The sequence below is a fragment of the Chelonus insularis genome, unplaced genomic scaffold, assembly GCF_013357705.1.
Source record: "Chelonus insularis isolate UGA/USDA-ARS -01 unplaced genomic scaffold, ASM1335770v1 contig_568_pilon, whole genome shotgun sequence".
NCBI lineage: Eukaryota > Metazoa > Arthropoda > Insecta > Hymenoptera > Braconidae > Chelonus > Chelonus insularis.
Genome location: NW_023276647.1, coordinates 578,828 through 596,813, shown reverse-complemented (window position 1 = coordinate 596,813; position 17,986 = coordinate 578,828). Strand labels below are relative to the sequence as shown.

At 27.5% G+C, this 17,986-nt stretch overlaps 2 protein-coding genes across 6 annotated transcripts; one reads left to right on the top strand and one right to left on the bottom strand.

Annotated features, from left to right (window-relative positions):
* The first annotated feature begins 880 nt into the window (after positions 1 to 880).
* Positions 881 to 5,578, top strand: LOC118070249 (chorion peroxidase-like). The gene is made up of 10 exons (XM_035088739.1): positions 881 to 1,142; positions 1,484 to 1,764; positions 1,953 to 2,079; positions 2,193 to 2,405; positions 2,621 to 2,799; positions 2,874 to 2,959; positions 3,040 to 3,259; positions 3,350 to 3,655; positions 3,782 to 3,964; positions 4,076 to 5,578. The coding sequence occupies exons 1-10, from the start codon at positions 1,126 to 1,128 to the stop codon at positions 5,107 to 5,109; spliced, it is 2,646 nt and encodes an 881-aa protein (XP_034944630.1). The 5' UTR covers positions 881 to 1,125; the 3' UTR covers positions 5,110 to 5,578.
* Positions 5,397 to 17,284, bottom strand: Dys (Dystrophin). 5 transcript variants are annotated; one of them, XM_035088735.1, is made up of 21 exons: positions 16,767 to 17,284; positions 16,500 to 16,561; positions 15,324 to 15,420; positions 15,100 to 15,205; positions 14,793 to 15,004; positions 14,534 to 14,688; positions 14,262 to 14,451; positions 13,553 to 13,725; positions 13,248 to 13,392; positions 13,054 to 13,177; positions 12,742 to 12,902; positions 10,312 to 10,571; positions 9,833 to 9,991; positions 9,621 to 9,757; positions 9,268 to 9,558; positions 8,857 to 9,184; positions 8,670 to 8,781; positions 7,940 to 8,575; positions 7,715 to 7,829; positions 7,268 to 7,378; positions 5,397 to 5,998 (listed from the first exon to the last, which is right to left on the bottom strand). In XM_035088735.1, the coding sequence occupies exons 3-21, from the start codon at positions 15,390 to 15,392 to the stop codon at positions 5,931 to 5,933; spliced, it is 3,552 nt and encodes a 1,183-aa protein (XP_034944626.1). In that variant the 5' UTR covers positions 15,393 to 15,420; positions 16,500 to 16,561; positions 16,767 to 17,284; the 3' UTR covers positions 5,397 to 5,930. The 5 variants fall into 5 exon arrangements, 4 of the variants coding, with proteins under 4 accessions (XP_034944626.1, XP_034944628.1, XP_034944627.1 ...); XM_035088737.1 differs by having other exon boundaries at positions 16,998 to 17,284; XR_004690732.1 differs by having other exon boundaries at positions 5,962 to 5,998; positions 7,268 to 7,431.
* Between the last annotated feature and the right edge of the window lie 702 nt (positions 17,285 to 17,986).

The window sequence follows — 17,986 nt, the reverse complement described above, 5'->3', positions numbered from 1 at the left end:
AAAATATTGTAATATTTTAAAGTCTACTTGAGAACCAAACAATATAACACCAACGGTACAATTGTAAGTTATTCCAAACATAGTTTTAAGAAGTTTTACTATCTGGACTACTTTATAGGAAATTATTTTTAAAATGTATGTAAAATTTAATGTTTTCTCATTTTGATCTGATAATTATTTATTTAATACAAAGTATTAATTAGTTATGAATGTAGGTAGAAAATTTGATTGCAATAATATTATGGCTTCCAATAATAATTTTTAGGAAAATGGTCAGACAATTAAAACTTTTTAAAACGATTGAGTGGAATTTTTAAATAATTACCTAAATGTGTATGATAAGTAGTGTATCGAATAGATAGAAGATTCAAATTACTTTAAGTGAATAGTTAAATAATAATGATTATCGTTATATTTAATTCGTTGATCTATTATTGTATATTAAAATTAATAATACTTTGAAAAATTTATTTCAAGTAAATTATAAAAAAAATGTTTACAAATCTAATTATTTCTAAAGAAATCGCATTCTATTTTTGTCAACAATATAAACCAGAGCTTAACTTGATTTTTTATTAAAAATATTATCAACTAAAATAAATAAAATTTAGAAAAATAATATTTAAACAAGTGAATGAAATGTATTTCATTACAAATATTTATTCCTATTTTTTATGTAAATTATATTAAACAAAAAATACGTAATTTAATTTCAACTTATATTCAATATAAACGTTTATGATTTATAGACTTGTTTCTTATAGCCAATGATGAGATTATTCTTGTAATTATTACTCGTTTTTAGAAGCTTAATGTTGTGTATTTTATCTATGTTTGCTTTGAAAAAAGGAAAGGATAAATTTTATATAAAGGAAAGAAACATTATTTTATAGTAAATTATCTAGATTTTTTTAAAATACTATCAATCGGTTTGGGAGCATTGACCTAAAGGCTAGCCGTTCTACGTCATTAGTGAACCAACGGTAACAGCAGAAAAAAAATGAAAAATACTAAGTATTATAGCGTCTCAAAGTATTTTGATCAAACAAGTCGCGTTCTCGCATGTTTGATTGAACCATAAAAAAGGCAAGAATTTTAAATATATTCGTTGAAAACAGTGAAGACATGTACATCACAATATTGTAAGTTCTGCACGATGTTTTATTTTTTTCGCACATTTTATTATTGCGCCGAAATTTTATTGATTGCCATTTAAAATAGATCGTACTCTAATTGAACTGAGAAATGAATAATGATTTTGTACTGAGCTCTAATAACATGAGTATTTTAATAGAAAGTAAAAATATTCATACAATGATGAGAAAATTGCTAATGAAATTTCCTTCAAAATATAAAGTTATTTGTTAATTTTGTTAATTAAAAATATACATAATTAGCATTATATTTTATATGTTTTTTTTAAGAATTAAAAGATGAAACTCTTCTTTGTATAAAGTCTACTCTAATTCCTTTTTTTTAACAGATTATTTTTTCCGTTGATATCAGTATCAGTATCATTTGTGGAGTTGAATGTTCAAAAAGCATTGATCAATTTAGAAAACACCACCTATAGTACATACGTTAATGACCAGAATCATGTAATCCACAAAAAAAGTCAAGTGGAATTTACGAATAATAATATTACGAACAATATACATGCGCAAGATAACATAGACTTCAATGAATTTGATGAAGCTACAAATTTTGGACTACGTGCCATGTACGAGTTGTTTGAAGTTGAAGAACGTAAATTATATGAATTAGGTAAATTAAGATTTATGATATGTTTATTATTACATATTCTATCAATATCAGTTTAAAAAAAATTGATTAACTCAAATGTTTTATTCTAATATCAAATTTTTTTGTATCAAGTTTTATTGTTTGTAAGATCTTTCTATTCTGAAGGAAGCAAATATAACCATTTGTCTCTGTTCTTCATTCTATTGTAGGTTTGACATTGGAACCAGATCATCCAGCTCAATATGTTGCTGCTTTTAACCACCAGTCAGATGAAGCAAAAAATTTATCTAAAATAGCTTATGCTGCTTTAAAAGGATCCAAGGAGCTTAGTAATAAGTAGGCAATCAATTACATATTTCTGAATAAATTATTATAGGTCATGGATTTTTGAATAACATTTTCTGTTATAAAAATATTCTATTCAAAGTCCCTGCTTGTTATTTTTTTAGGTACAAACATGTTTCAAAAGACATATTGTTAAATATTTTCAAAGAAGATGTTAATGTATCCCAAACAAATCGACGAGTAAGTCTTCGGGAACGTTGTCCTAGGTCTGACCATATTCAATGTTCAACAACAAGTTTGAAATATCGTACAGCAGACGGCAGCTGTAATAATTTTAAACATCCTTGGTGGGGTTCTGCTATGTCAACAATGCAAAGGTGTTGATTGTCCCTCTTTATATGACATTCATAGAACCAAATTCATTCACACTTACTGATCAGATATATAGTTGACTGATAAAATAGTCCATTCTAAAAAATAAATCAAACATTTTTTTAAATAAATTGCTATCTAATGATATAAACTTGTCTTCAAAAGTTATGTTGATGAGAAATTTTCAAATATTGTAAATATCATATTTGTTTTTTTATAGATTCCTGGATCCTTTTTATGACGACGGTATAGAAACTATACGGAAATCAAAACATAATAATCCTCTACCAAGTCCTCGAGATGTATCTTCAACAATTCATCGAGATAAAGATATACCTCTGGCGTCACTAACACACATGCTAATGCAATGGGGACAATTTATTGATCATGATATGATAGGTATGTATAAATATAAATTAATTAACGAAAGAGATAATGGTATTATTGTGTTGAAAATTTTATATGAATTATAGCTACTGCTCAAAGTAAAGGATTTCAAGGATCGTTTCCACAATGTTGTCGTAATTCTGGTACCGAATTTCAACGTCCTGAATTAATGGTACGTATCTGAATAATGAATTTCAATTTAGTATAAAAATGCAAAAATATTATTATCAGTCTATGTAACGTATATTTTAGCATCCAGATTGCTTGCCTATTCCAGTAAGTCCCGATGATGAATTTTTTAAACAATTTAGAGTACGTTGTCTCGAATTTGTGCGAAGTGGTCCTGCTCCAAGGAATGATTGTGGTTTTGGTCCTAGAGAGCAGCTTTCTCAAGTATCAAGCTTTTTAGATGGTTCTATGATATATAGTAGCAATATTCATCATAGTGATAGTCTCAGATTATTTCGTAACGGTAAAATTATTAGACATTTTTATTTTCAAACTTGATGATTCATGAATAATATATTCATATTTATTTTTTCTAATATTCTATCAATTTCAGGGCTCTTACAATATGGAAAGCTAGCATCTCAAAAGCCAATTCTCCCAAGAGGAGAATTGAATGATCTTTGTCGAAGAGGTTCTTTATCAACTAATTGCTTCAAAGCTGGTGATGCTAGGCTAAGTGAACAGCCAGCCCTGACATCACTTCATGTAATTTTCTTGAGGTTACATAATAAAATTGCAATGGAATTAACTGCACTAAATCCTCATTGGAATGATGAAAGACTTTTTCAAGAAAGCCGTAAAATTGTTGGTGCAGTTATTCAACATATCACTTATCATGAATTTTTACCAATTGTTCTGGGTTAGTATTAATAATTTTTGACTCAATATTTAAGTTGTAACCAGCTAATTATAACTTCATAACTTGAAGATTTTGATTCATTTTTTTTTCTTCGATAATCGTTGATTTTTAAATTTTATTTTTTAGGATCAACGATCATGAAAATTTTTGGACTAGAATTAAAGCGAACAGGATATTATGATGGTTACGATCCAACAATTAATCCAACGATTGCAAATTCATTTGCAACAGCAGCTTATCGTTTTGGGCATTCATTAGTTCAACGTGGATTCTTTAGATATGATAATCAACATAAAATTATTTTTCAGAGTATGTTTATCATTTCAACTACCCATCTATACTTTGACTGATTATTAAGTTATTTTTTGAAGCACTTTAAACGAATTATCATTGATTCATAACTTTTATTTATTTTTGCAGATGTCACAATTCACCAAGAATTTAACAATAGAGTTGACTTGCATAGTGCGGGATCAGTTGATCGGTTACTTTTAGGACTAGTAAATCAACCATCTCAAAGAAGAGATGAATTCATAACTTCAGAACTTACGAATCATCTCTTTCAACTACCAAGTTTTCCATTTGGTATGGATCTTGCGTCAATAAACATTCAGAGAGGAAGAGATCATGGTTTACCTCCTTATGTATACTGGCGAAAGCCATGTGGTTTATCTTCAATTCTAACGTGGCAAGATTTAGAACGAAGTACTTCTTTTGAAACCGCCAAAAAATTTCGAAAAATTTATAGTGATGTAGAAGATATTGACCTGTTTCCTGCAGGTCTTGCTGAAAAGCCTGTTCCAGGTGGTCTTGTTGGTCCTACTTTTGCTTGTATTATCGCTCAACAATTTTCAAACCTACGGAAAGGAGATAGATTCTGGTACGAAAATGGTGCTTTCCAAAATAGCTTTTCTCCACTTCAACTCGATCGAATTCGACGAATAACTTTGGCTCAAATTTTGTGTCAAACACTGGATAATATCGATACAATACAGCCTTTTGCTTTTTTAACTCCTGATATATTTAAAAATAAACGAATATCGTGTAACGATAAACGACTAAATGAATTGAACTTTGATCCATGGATCGAAAGTATTTTTGAAAAAAATGCATCAACGTCAAGAACGACTAATAATGCAAAATTGAATGTAACTAAATTAGAAGATAGACAGAAAATGTTTTCTATATCTAATTATACATATTTATATACACCTATAAAAACTGATGTTAAACAGAAAAATCGAGTAGTTATTAAAAAACCGATAGGGCAACAACAGGAAAATTTGACAATAAATGTACAAAATCATGCTGTTAATTCACCAATTTTTTTTAAAAGTCTACCAACGAATCAGAACAATTTTTCTTTCATTCATTTCTTACAAGATGAAAGAAATATTAATACAAATGCAAATTACCGTGATGAACTAAATAATCAATCCACGTCTAATAATTAATTGTAAATATTACGGCGTGATGTAAGCAAATTATTTTTTTGAAGTTAAAGAAAGTGATTCATCAGTATGCTTATAAGGAGCGAAATAAGATAACTAATTACGAGATAGGCCTATTCATTGAAGAATCTTAAGTGTCTGTCTTTTAGAAGCAGTACGTAGTCGTTGAAATTTCTTTGATTGACATTACTTGTACGAGTCAGATGGCTTATGTTTTTTTATAACTAAGTTTTTCTCATAACATAAAAGGTATTTAAATCATTAATCGTTCATTCACATTTTAAACATCGAAGGGTTTATTTTTTGTAACTAAGTGTACAATTCTGTATTTATCGTACATATAAGTATTTAAAATTCACTGAAACTTAGGATAAAACTTTCTTACATAACATTCTTTGAAATTTATGCAGGATTATTATAATTCTACGATATGTTAGTAACAAATTATTATCTAATCATATAAATATTTTTATATCACAATCGTATACAATTTACAAATAAATAAAAATTGATATTATTGTTGTAATAAAATCAAATCATTTGTCAAACATTTCCCTTCGGAATATATCAATGAAAATTTTTGTGCCATCAATATATTGATTCCATTGAATACTATTGTTAACATACGTTATTTTTCATATATATCTTATGTGTAATGACTAATTGTAAATAACTTAGATATATTTATATTAAAACAGTCCACATAAATCAGTTAACTCGTCATTTCTTAAAATATTATTAAGTAGAAATATGCGTTAGTAATAGATATGTGATGATTTCGTGATTTCTATTTTTCGGATATGCAGATGAATATATGTAAAAATTTAATAATCGCTTAAATTGGTTCCAGTTATCGCTGAAACAAGTGTTTCCATAGCATTTTCCAGTTTTCCTGAAAATGTATAAATTATTTTTAAAATATAGTTTGATACATTTAGATGAGATAGGTATTTTATATGAATTTATGTAGCGTCCTAGTGAATGTCTTGAGATGCGTAATTGGTCTTTATGTCTCTATATATTTAATAATTTAAAATACACAAAAAATATAATCATTTTTCAAAATTGTATAGTTATAACATCAAATCTAATTTGGTTTAGTTTAAGAAAATTGATAAACAAAATTATAGTTAATAATTATTAAAACTTACTAATCATGCTGATAATACCGAAATACCAAAAAAATTTTATATGAAATAAGATTAAAAATTATTTTTCATTCTTGGTATTGGAAAAATAGAAATATTAATAAAAAATTATACTCGAGTTTTAACTTACAGTTTTTAAAAAAATTTTTTCGCCCAGTTTATCTGTTTATGTGTATAAAATTTTTTATATTAAACTGTATTATAATTTAAATCATGTAATAAGTATTGCATTTTACCTGTTACATCCATTCTTTGTTTGCAAAAATATGAAATGTTATTGATTTTACAACTAGCAATAGATACATTTATATTTAACATTTTTTAGTTTAAACTAAACCAAGATTACTCAATTATTTTATTTCTCACTTTGAATATTTTAAGCATTTCCGTGTGAGCGTAATACCCAGTGTGGTACACACTTATTTATGCACAATATGAGACTGTTGTAACAATTGCTCTTAAATTGAAAAAAAGTTGGTCAAGTGTGCAGAAAAGGCTTCTATACTTCAAACTTCATAAAGGGTGAATGTAATATAATTATATTTACATTTGCTAATGACTGTTCTATTTTAAGAAATAATTATGAGCTGACATGAAGAACTTTCATCATTAAATTACAAATGTGAATAATTTTATACAATTAATTTAACAAAAAATGATCAAATACATTAGTATTTTTTAATCATTAAAAATGTATTTATAAAATTTGAAAATTCAAGAAAAAATCAAAGAAATCTAGTGTTGATTGGAAATAATCGTAATAAATTAACAATTAAGTGAAAAAAATAAATAAAAGTAGTATGCACAATTATTCACCGCCTTTGTCGAGATAATTAATTTATTTTTTGGGTATTATGCTTGAACTTTAGTTTCTTATTTTAGTAAGCTGACAACATATTGCTTATTAATATTCAAATATATTTTATGCGGATTTCCATTTTAATAGAAATGAAATGATTTTCTATGAAAAAAGGTAAAAATGATGTGTTTTTTAAAAGAATTCGCATACTAACCTGTCATCTGTAGAAGATCGCCCATATTTGGAACAATATGAGAACGTGGTGGAGGAGGTGGAGGTCTCTCCAAGCTGCTTATTCTGCTGTTATCAGAGATTTCTTCTTCTCCTGAATTATGGATTAGTTATTAATCGTTTTATATCGATTTCAAATCCATAAAGCTATATTAAAAAATTTTATAAAATGACAACCAAGTAAGATTATACTTCATTTACAAATAAAACCAGTTCTAAGTGCATCAATAGACATATAAAGAGATAGAGTTTCATAAAAAATTGAATTACCGTTAAAACTGATAAATAAAATACATATAAAAAATCTATCAATATATACACAATATCAAGAGTTGCAATGATTGTATAAATTCTGTAATCGTAGTCGTAAAATTGAATAAATGATACTCAATGATGATTTTTTATCTAAATAACATATGATAAACTATACCTGGTAATTCATAATAATTTCCATTCACTTTTGATGGTGAATCAGTAGCTAGCTGAGAAGCAGTTACACTTCGGGTCTGTAAAGTTCCCATTTTCGATGGTGACTGGATATGTGGCTGGAGAAAAATATTTATATTAAATAGCTACTCAATAAAGAATTTAATTTAATGCCATTCAAATGTAATATGTTTAAAAAAGGTAGAAGTCAAATATTCAGTATTATTACCTCTTCCAAAAGCTGTCGAAGTCGATGTAGTTGAGATTCTAATTGACGATTGTGATCTTCTAGGATCTGCATTCTTGCTTCTAAACGTCCTTTGTGCTGTCTCAATAAATTTGCTTCGGCGATCATATCACATTCTGGATGACGTACACCATGATTATCTTCTGGAGTTGATCCTGGTGTTTGTTTAGATTTTAGCCTTTCGTATTCTGCTTGAAGAGCAGAATTTTCATCTTCCAATTCTCTAATCATCGATTCAAGCTCCTCTCTTTGTTCTGCGTCAATAGCAGCCATCACTTGTACTGGACTTCTTGGTAGATGATTTTCATTTCCATTAAGGCTTTGACAGAAATGTGCTATCAACTGATGTTCATCATCACTGTCAGGTGTAGAATTACTTTTTGTTCTTGACAATTCTACTTCAGCTAATCTTGAAGCATACATTTCTAAACGTGAATGCATGTCATGACTGAGAGAACTATGTTGGGGTGATGGAGTTGGACTTTCTAGTGCATCACCCTCCAAAACTGTTTGTACTGGTAAGTATCCAACACGAGGATGTTTTTTGAAGTACCGCTTGGATTTAAATTTATTTCGTAAAGCTCTGGTAAAGTCTCGTACATCTTCACCAGATGTTGTCTAGAATAAACATAAAATTAATAATAATTATTAATACAATCTGTTTGTTAGAATTTTATAAATATATTTATTTATATAATCTTGAATTAATTACCGCTGTACAGTACTCCTGCATTGGATGCGTCAATTTATGATTTTTCGCTTTTTTACCTGAGAAGAAGCAATTTTGACACATGTCAAAATTAAAACATTTCAAACAACGATACCTGAAAATGATGATTAGAATTATTCAATTTTATACTTAACTTTGAATATATATTTTATGATCAATATCAACTTACCGGAAACCAATGATTGGATATTCTTTACAAATATTACATTTTGCCTGATGTTTTGCTTCTTCTGCCGCTGCTAATCTATGAAGAACTGGTAACCATACCATGCTTTGTGGTTCTTGCTGTAACCAACTCAAAAAATGGCTAGCTTCAATTTCATTTCTAGTTTTTCCTGCCTTTTCAAAACAACTTCGTACACTTGGCTCGATATTTGATCCACCAAACGCTGCTACTTCGCCAAGCTGCCGTGGAACTTGGATACAGTCGTGCAATAACAATCCCAATTTTCGTTGATCAACAAGTCTATTTGGATCAGCAATTAAACGGAAAAGATCTAGAAAAATAAATTGATAGTGTTTTATATCAATCGGAGTTTGAAAGATTTGCCAAGTATAATAAAACATTGACTCAACTTACATCTGTATTTTTCTTCTAAATGTCCCTTACAAAGCAACACCAAACCGACTTTAAATGAAAGCACACGAATTTGACCAGTTCTCTGACTATCGTAAACGTTTAAAAGCCAATTAACCGCTAAGTCTATGCACAATGGAATTGGAATCTGACTAGCATGATCACTTGCAATAGCCATATATAAGGATGTTAGAACAGTGATCATATCAGGTATATCAATAAGCTTATCATTTTGTGCACGTAATCCATGAGAATCGAAATGTTCAAGAGTAGTGGAGAGATTCAATGCATCAACTATAAAATAAAAAAGATTTAATATCAGTTGAAAAGATGAAATTTATTTCATAATAACTTACGATATAATCGTTTTTGTACGGTGCGAAGTTTTATTGCTGTTCTATAAGCAGAAAATCGAACTTCATTAAGATTGGATAGGGATGACATTAATTCAATCATCTTTGGATGATCCCAATGTGTTGTTTCCAATTGGTGACTAATAAAGAAAAAAATTAATTAAATTTTTATTGTGGAATTACTTTTTAGATGTGAAATAATTCAATTCTCTTACTTGATGTAGTAAGGCACTTTAGTAGATGTAGTGGCTCTTTCCCAAGGCGGCTCAACACTACTAGCTAGAAAGTCTTGATTGTGAAGAATATTTTCATCCTTTCCGAATTTGTTCAATGTTTTATATCGATCATCGACAGCTGATTGTAATATTTTCCATCTAAAATAATTAATCACTTTATTTATTTGTTGAGAATGAGATAAATAAATTATAATTTCTATTATTGTAATTAAAATTTACTATTTAAAAAAATAGTTACAATTCATTTAATTAAATTTCTTATTGATGAAGTATATAAATTTACTGACAAAAACACTTGCCGTTATAATAAAACTTAATTTAATTTTAGAATAACTTAATTGTACGTCGTTAAAACTAATTCATGTAGAGTATAATGAGATTAATTAATTTAACCACATCCAAATGAGATTGTTTGACGAAAATCAAATTGGTATAAGAGAAATCTTTATTGTACAGACCTTTTATTAGCATCCTCCAGCTTCATTAGCAATCCATGTGATACTAAGATATTGATTGTAGTAAATAAATTTGCTTGATCATTGATTTCATCAATATTTTGTTGAATAAGACTCATTTTGTTGCCGAATTGTTGCAGTTGTTTTGACATATCACTTGCTTCCGATGAGTTTGAAGGACTTGTCCAATTACATTGGATCATTTCTAATGCAGAAATTTGTGATAGAAGATCTTCTAATAATTTTTCAAAATTGCATATTTTCTGAAACAATATAAAAGTACCATGTCAACATAAATATAATTATAAATGATGAAACATGTGAAAGTTATCTGGTTTGATAATAACAGTATTGCTGAAGAAAGAATTTTTTTTAAATTGAGAATAATTGGTTCAATTAAATTTGGATAGGATAAAAGCTATAAATTTTAGCTACAAAGTGATGAAGTTCATTCAACAGGAACATTGGATATTTTTGATACATCAGAAATAACCATAGTATATATACCGAAAAAAGATAGTTTTTATTTTTTTGCTCAATATCAGCAAAAAAAACTCTATTCGATAAAGATGATATCAAATGCAGATTGAAAGCTGGTTTTTTTCTGATTTATTGATAAAAAGCTTGGATTATTTTTAGATATATTTTCTATTAGAATCTTTCAATTAAATTTTTATCCTGTATTCTGTAAAAAAAATTTTTATAATGCAATTGATAATATTTTTCCAACATTTTTATTTTCACTTCTTCGCATTGGATTAACTATACGATAGAGAATACAAGTGCTGAAGTAAATAAATAATTTAGTTAATTTTTTCTAATAATTCTGATAACATTCATATCCCTTTAATGAACATAAAGAAGTCACGCTCATAATCCCTTAAATTTCTAAACCGTTGAGTATAATAATAATATAAAGCCGCATATCTATGTACAGTCTCTGTAAAACGTCCCTGCATCATGAGATTATTGAATACTTATATGGGAATATGTATTCACAGCACGAGCAAAATTTATCAATTCTTTATAAAAATTATCTCTTTAATATTTTTCAATTCAATTAAATAAATATATTGTTACACTCAGTGCTTTTGCAAAAACTCACTGGAAAGTATAAATATTATGATTAAATGTAAGTTACCTATTCATTAAAAATCATATATTGCATTACTTATATCTACAATATTTGACATATAATTTCACCAAAAATAATTAAAGAAGTGTTATATTTTTTTACATATATACCTCTTCTTGTTCTAATGATGATATAACTTGATGATAGAGATCTTCTGCTACAAATAAATTAGATTCTGAAGGTATTTCATCTTTATCATTAATTGAACCATCGTTATTTTTTGAATCTACACTCTGTGTGCCAATATGTTGGTGCAACATTTTTTCAATGATCACTTAATCAACAATTACTAATTTATGTTTCAATTCTTGAAATAAATTAACAATAACTAAAATACAGTTTGTAAAAACCACTTAGGACTGTTGTAATTGTTTTTACATGTTTGAAATTTTTCATACTACAAACAGTGATTCTTTGTGTATTATGTCGGCCGAGTATACTTTTCAGCGAATCTGTATAAATGAGTCATGTATTCTCCTTGATAACCGTCGCCATACTGATCGAGAGTTTTTACTTGTCAGAAACAGACACGTGTGAAAAAGTCTCACATGAGTACTTTCAACTCAGTCAACACTTATGTCTCTGTAGGACTTTGAAAAAGTCTATTCTATGTCGGAAACTATAAATTTATCAATCATTTATAAAAAATCCCTTTAATGCTAAGTATTCAATAAATTAATTGATAATTTGGTTGAAACATTTAGCCATAGTAAAATATTTATTTTCATTGTTTGAATAAAAAATTATTTGCTATCGATCATTCACATTGTTAATAGAGTTTATTCTAGAGATAAAGAGTTCAGTTGCATGTGACAACTGAAATGTAATAATCTCAAAAATAAAACAAAAACATCACAATGTATGCATCTCTATAAATTAAACATGAACAAAAAGAATGCAACATGGTGAAAAAAATAATCACATTCAAAGAACGAAAGTGAGATTTTAGTTTAATGATGTAACATTTTTGCATTAAAAGAATTTTCTCTGTGCTATTATATTGAAATAACATCAGTTATTTTTTGGAATATTATTTTGCTGTAGTCTAAACAGGTTCTGATCTATTCTAAGGCATTGCCCGTGAATATTTCTAGTCGGGTATATAAATGTAAAGCTGTATGTAACCACATGAAACCATAAACGTATCATCGGTTATAATAAACGAATAAGGATCAAATTTTACTCAAAAATAATTGATATAAATAAATCATGAAAATAATAAAAATAAAAATAAACCTATTTAAAGACATACTGTTGAAAAAATAACAGAAGAGAAATTTTAATGATTCAAAACTTACGTTGATTGCATCGTCAATTTGTTTCTTCCATTCTTCACTATGATTCATCAGCTTATTCCAATGCTCCGTCAGATTCTTTATTTCAAATTGAATATTTTGCATTAATTTTCTCGTTGTTTTCCCAATACTTCGATAGTTTTTAGAATCATCTAGTTGTTGTCCTATAATACCAAGAAAGTTTATGAACTCAGAATATTTATTATCTCACACTATAATAAGATAAAATATTTTTTTATTTATTATGTATTTTATTTGCTCTCACATTTGATATCTGATCAACAACATTTTGCAATTAAAAAAAAAACAACTTACCATCATGGTCTTGAGAATCCGCAAGAGACAATTCGTTTTTAATATACTGTCCACTGTTTAATAAACTATTTTCAATTATTGGCTGCTTATCTTCTAATTGTCTTCGAAAACCTTTATAATCATCCTATACAGAATTATTTAGTTAGAATAAACTTTGAATATGAAATCCTCAACTGAAAGAATACAATACTTGCCTGCATTTTTTGCAACGAAACTATATCCCCTTGAATCGGTCCTGAGCTAGTTAATTCTATGTCTTTTCGAATCACCCATTCCGTTAATTCACGTAATGATGATAATAATGAATTCCAATGTTCAGAATTATTTTCTAAACGATTTCTACAAATTGAAGTAATGAGTTATCATAGTTATTGTATCACTTCAAGTGCATGTATTGACAACGATATGTTACTAATCACGGATTTTAATATTTCTCCGTAATTATAAAATAAAATTTTAAGATGACACTGATACTGTGATAAAATAATGGAATTCTTACCTTATAGCCATACTTGTAGTCTTCAAATGAAGCCATCTTTGATTCATTTCATCTAAACGTCGTTGTAACATGATTGCATCTTCTTGACAAGTAAATGAGTTTAATATCTGACGACCCGTGGTATTTAATGAAGTATATATGTCACGTTGATTATCTATTTCTAATTGAAGATCCTTTAATAAATAAAAATCAAATAAATTATTGTAAATATCATATAATTATTATTACTTAGCTAAATGAAGGAAAAAGCAATAAAAAATGAAATGGATAAGTGAAAATGATTATAAATCTTAGATAATTGATGATATAAATTCATAAGACCAAAATAGATTATTATCATAACAGATTCTTAACGATTTCTTGGCAGTTTAATAAGATTTTAATGATGCTGTTCTTGAGATAAGATGATAAACTGTGATTTGAAGGTACTTAGATCAATCAGATACTCATATTCATCTTCAAAGATCGGAAGAAAGCAAGTGAAAAAGATAACAAGATAACTATGTAACTGGATTATTAAACATCCCATTTAAATTTCATAAAAATAAAAATTTAAGATATTAAATATATTTATTTTTTTTGCTCAATGATCGATAACACAAAGTTGAATGAACTTTGCACGGAATGATTTTTACGATAGGCATATGTAATGCTTGTAATGAAGGATATTTTGATGGAATAATTTCACTAAAAAAAATAAATAGCATACTTTAAAGATATATTGTGGTCTATTGAGAACATTTTCATCTCTACGCCCTCCCAAACGATCAGTTTCAGTTTCGAGTTGCTCCATCGAAGATTCAGCTTCACTTAACCATGCTAAAAATTTATCTAGAGATCGATCGAAATTGTGTAGAGAATTAATTGCTGAATGAAGTAGTTTTCCTCTATTGTTAATGCTGTTGAAAATATTAATTTTATTGAATAATTTGCAGACTTCGACGAACTTAATAAATATGTATTTAAAAATTATTCTGTTACCCTTCAGTTAAATTAGTGTACTGTTGATTTATTATATCAGTCATTTTTTTAATTCGAGTAGTATCATCTTGTTGATATAAAGAGATTAGCTTTTGAGAGAATTGATTAAATGCTTCTATTTGACGGTCATATTGGAGAATTTCTGCTTGGAGACACTGTAACATAACAATGATTAAAATACTGTCGTCTTGTTAATTAATCAAACGACTGAATATATTTGAATGAGAAGAGATGCTTTAAAGAAGATATTTAAATTTACCTTTTGTTCTTTTAATTGATTCTCCAATACATCTGCAGTGTGCCCAATAGGACGCATTTTTGTGATTCGTAAGTCCATCCGATCGATCCACATTTCTATTTCAGTTCGTTTTGCTTCATATTTTTGACTATCAATTAACATCGCATCTAATTGTGCTTTGCGATGCATCACTTTTGAATTTGTTTCATTCCAATGTTCCCTTAATTTTGTCACTGTGATATAATAATATTTAATTAAATATTGGAAAAAATGTATAAAGATAAAAATAATTTGTCTTAAAAAGTCTAATTTAAAGTTTTATTCTTACCTTTACCGTGCAATTGTTGCCGATTATTATCAGCCCGTAAATTTTCTGCAGTGTGAACCAATTCATCGAGCTGTGGTTTCTTTTGGTCAAGTTCCCGTAATACATTCTGCGATAAAATTACATTCATTAATTATACTCTCCACAAGCTATTATGGAAATAAAGGATTTAGGAAAGCCTTTTTTGAAACTTAATTTAATCATCATTTGATTGATACTAATCTTACCCGTTGTTTGTCCAATAACTCGGCAATTTCATTGATGTCTCCAACAGATACTGTTTGTTTTCGCAACATTTTTTCTTCTATTTAACTAGTAATTGACCTGAAAAAAGACAGCGTCATGAAACCACATCAATTGAATCATTTATACAAATAATGATGTCAGTCTTTCTTGAAATCATCAAGAAGATTATTAAAGAACAAAGTAGAATACGACTTAAATTCTGGATATTCTGATCAAATTGAGATACTGCTAAACACACCTTAAAAATATTGACAGAACCACAGAGGATCGTCTTATCGAAGCATGATTGAGAGTTTAACTTACTATTTTTAGCTATTTTCACTTATCTCAATGTATTTCTCGTTGCACTCTTTTAAAATAAATATAATTTACATTACGTTATGGTTATTTCTCTGGGATGACATTTGAACTTGTCTTAACAATTAAGACGAAAGCCAACATCATCAAGTAACCTACGCCATCACATTTCTTTGAAACTTCCTGATTGTATAAAAATTTTAACATTGATGGTAGAATATAAAATAACTGATTTGATGTTTTTATGTTTTAATTAATAGCTTGAATTTAAAAAAAAAACTTGAAACCATAATTAGAATAGTATCTTGATAGCTAAACCCAATTAACTGAATCATTAAACTTATATTTATTGAAAACAAGCTATGAATGATAATTATTTTGGAGTTTTACTCTAAGTATCAACAAGTAACAATTACATAAATTACCCTTTAATGTATTTCGAATATCTGGAACAATCATCACTATTCAAATGTTTTTGTATATTACAGAACTTGGAATTTTTTTTCATAAATATTTCTCAATTTTTAATTTCTGTACTCTCATCAGTTTGTTGAAGTTAATATAATAAAATGTTTAATAAAAAATAATCATCTTCTTCAAAATCAACGGAATGCTGTCGTATACTAAGTATTGTCATTATTGATTTTCAGCTATTTTATTATATTTTTTATTTGTAAATATGAATAAAAATTATTAAATTTTTTATTATTATAAAAACTGTAACACCTCATTAAATGCAATAAAATACAAATGACAATAATATTTTATTGATTATTTATTTCATTATCATTTATTTGAATGCTGTTATCTTAAACTCAGAGCTTTAAATGAACGATAAAATTTAATTCGCCAAAACTTACACTGATTAAATGCACAGGTTTTCCATTAATGGTCATATGATATGTATTCATGATAAACAACACTGAAAAACATTTTGAGTAATTATATTAGACATTTACACAATTTATTTTAAAGATGAATATTGAGCACTTTATTAAACACACGGAAATCATTCAAATAGATAGACATGTATTTACACACAAATGTATGTGTATACATGTATACATATATTCATTCTTATATATAAACGTTCACGTTGGTATATTTGTATATGTCCATATACGTACGTAAATAATCATATGTGAATTGATTGATAAAAAGTACACTTCATTATTTCTAAAATATTCTGACACCCTTGTGTACTTCACCCTAGAGAAACCTAACAGCACAAGAATTAACTGCGCAAGCGCTGTTTAATCGTTACCATACTTTTTTCTCCTCCATCTCCCTCATTTTTGTTTACGGCCTGTATTCGATATGATAAAAGAATACAATTTTCAAAATATATTTTTACTCACACACTATGCTCAGTTTTTAGGCTCTATTATTAAAAAAAAAAAATTCAACATTTTTATTATGTAACCTGCAATTATTATCAAAATCGTTACTAATGTAATTAATTTTTTAAACTTGTATAAATCACGTGGATATAAATAATTGTAAGTATGATACACTACATCAGACATACTACGAAGAAAATAATATTTCAAGTTTATTGATAAGAATTTAGAAGGTCAGTTTATTTAAGGAATCTAAAAGTTATAAAGAAGATGCAGGGAGTGTCTGTGGTTGAGCCTCGTTCTTCTCTAAGTAACTGGATGAATGAGTAACTGAAGCTGGTCTTGATTGTCAGCGATGGCAGTAGAAACCGGGCGTTCAAGAGAGCGTCGATTTTCTCAATGTGATCCCACCACTGGAGAAAGTCCTGATAAGCTGCTCCAAGGATAAAGTATTGAACAAGTTAATCTCCCAGAAAGTAACTTTTTAAGCAAGTTAAGCTTCAAAGAAACGTAATGAAATATGTAAGTATTTAATTATAATAGATCGATTTCTTTCAAGGTTATTTTCAAAGTGTTAAATAAAATTATTAAATTAATTTTTAGAAAATTCTATTTCAGTGAATGAATTATAGAAAAATAGATAAAGAAAACTGAAAATCGATATTTAAACTTATGAAAAAATTTTTTTTGCTAAATCAATATTAAAATACTTTAGAAATAGACTGTATTTAAATACACCAGGTGAAGGAGGAATAGAAATATTTATAAGAAATCTTTAATTAATTTGTAAAGATTTAAACAATTATATGTGAGAAGGTATAGGAATTTTATTTCAATTTCACAAAAATTAATATTATGCTTTGACATTGTTTATTAATTTATAACGGATTTTTTAAAAAAAACCTAAATAAATTGACAGTATTCGACAAATACTGATAACTAAGAGTTTACAAACCCTTACAGCTTTATTTTAAAAAGCGCTTTTAATTCAATAAATTTTAATATAA

Coding starts and splice junctions, on each gene's coding strand:
- LOC118070249 (XM_035088739.1), top strand. Junction 1,765..1,952: donor ACGTAAATTATATGAATTAG/GTAAATTAAGAT, acceptor ATTCTATTGTAG/GTTTGACATTGGAACCAGAT. Junction 2,960..3,039: donor TTCAACGTCCTGAATTAATG/GTACGTATCTGA, acceptor CGTATATTTTAG/CATCCAGATTGCTTGCCTAT.
- Dys (XM_035088736.1), bottom strand. CDS start 15,392: ATGTTGCGAAAACAAACAGTATCTGTTGGAGACATCAATGAAATTGCC. Junction 9,559..9,620: donor CGTACAAAAACGATTATATC/GTAAGTTATTAT, acceptor TTTATTTTATAG/TTGATGCATTGAATCTCTCC. Junction 8,782..8,856: donor TATCCAATCATTGGTTTCCG/GTAAGTTGATAT, acceptor CATCATTTTCAG/GTATCGTTGTTTGAAATGTT.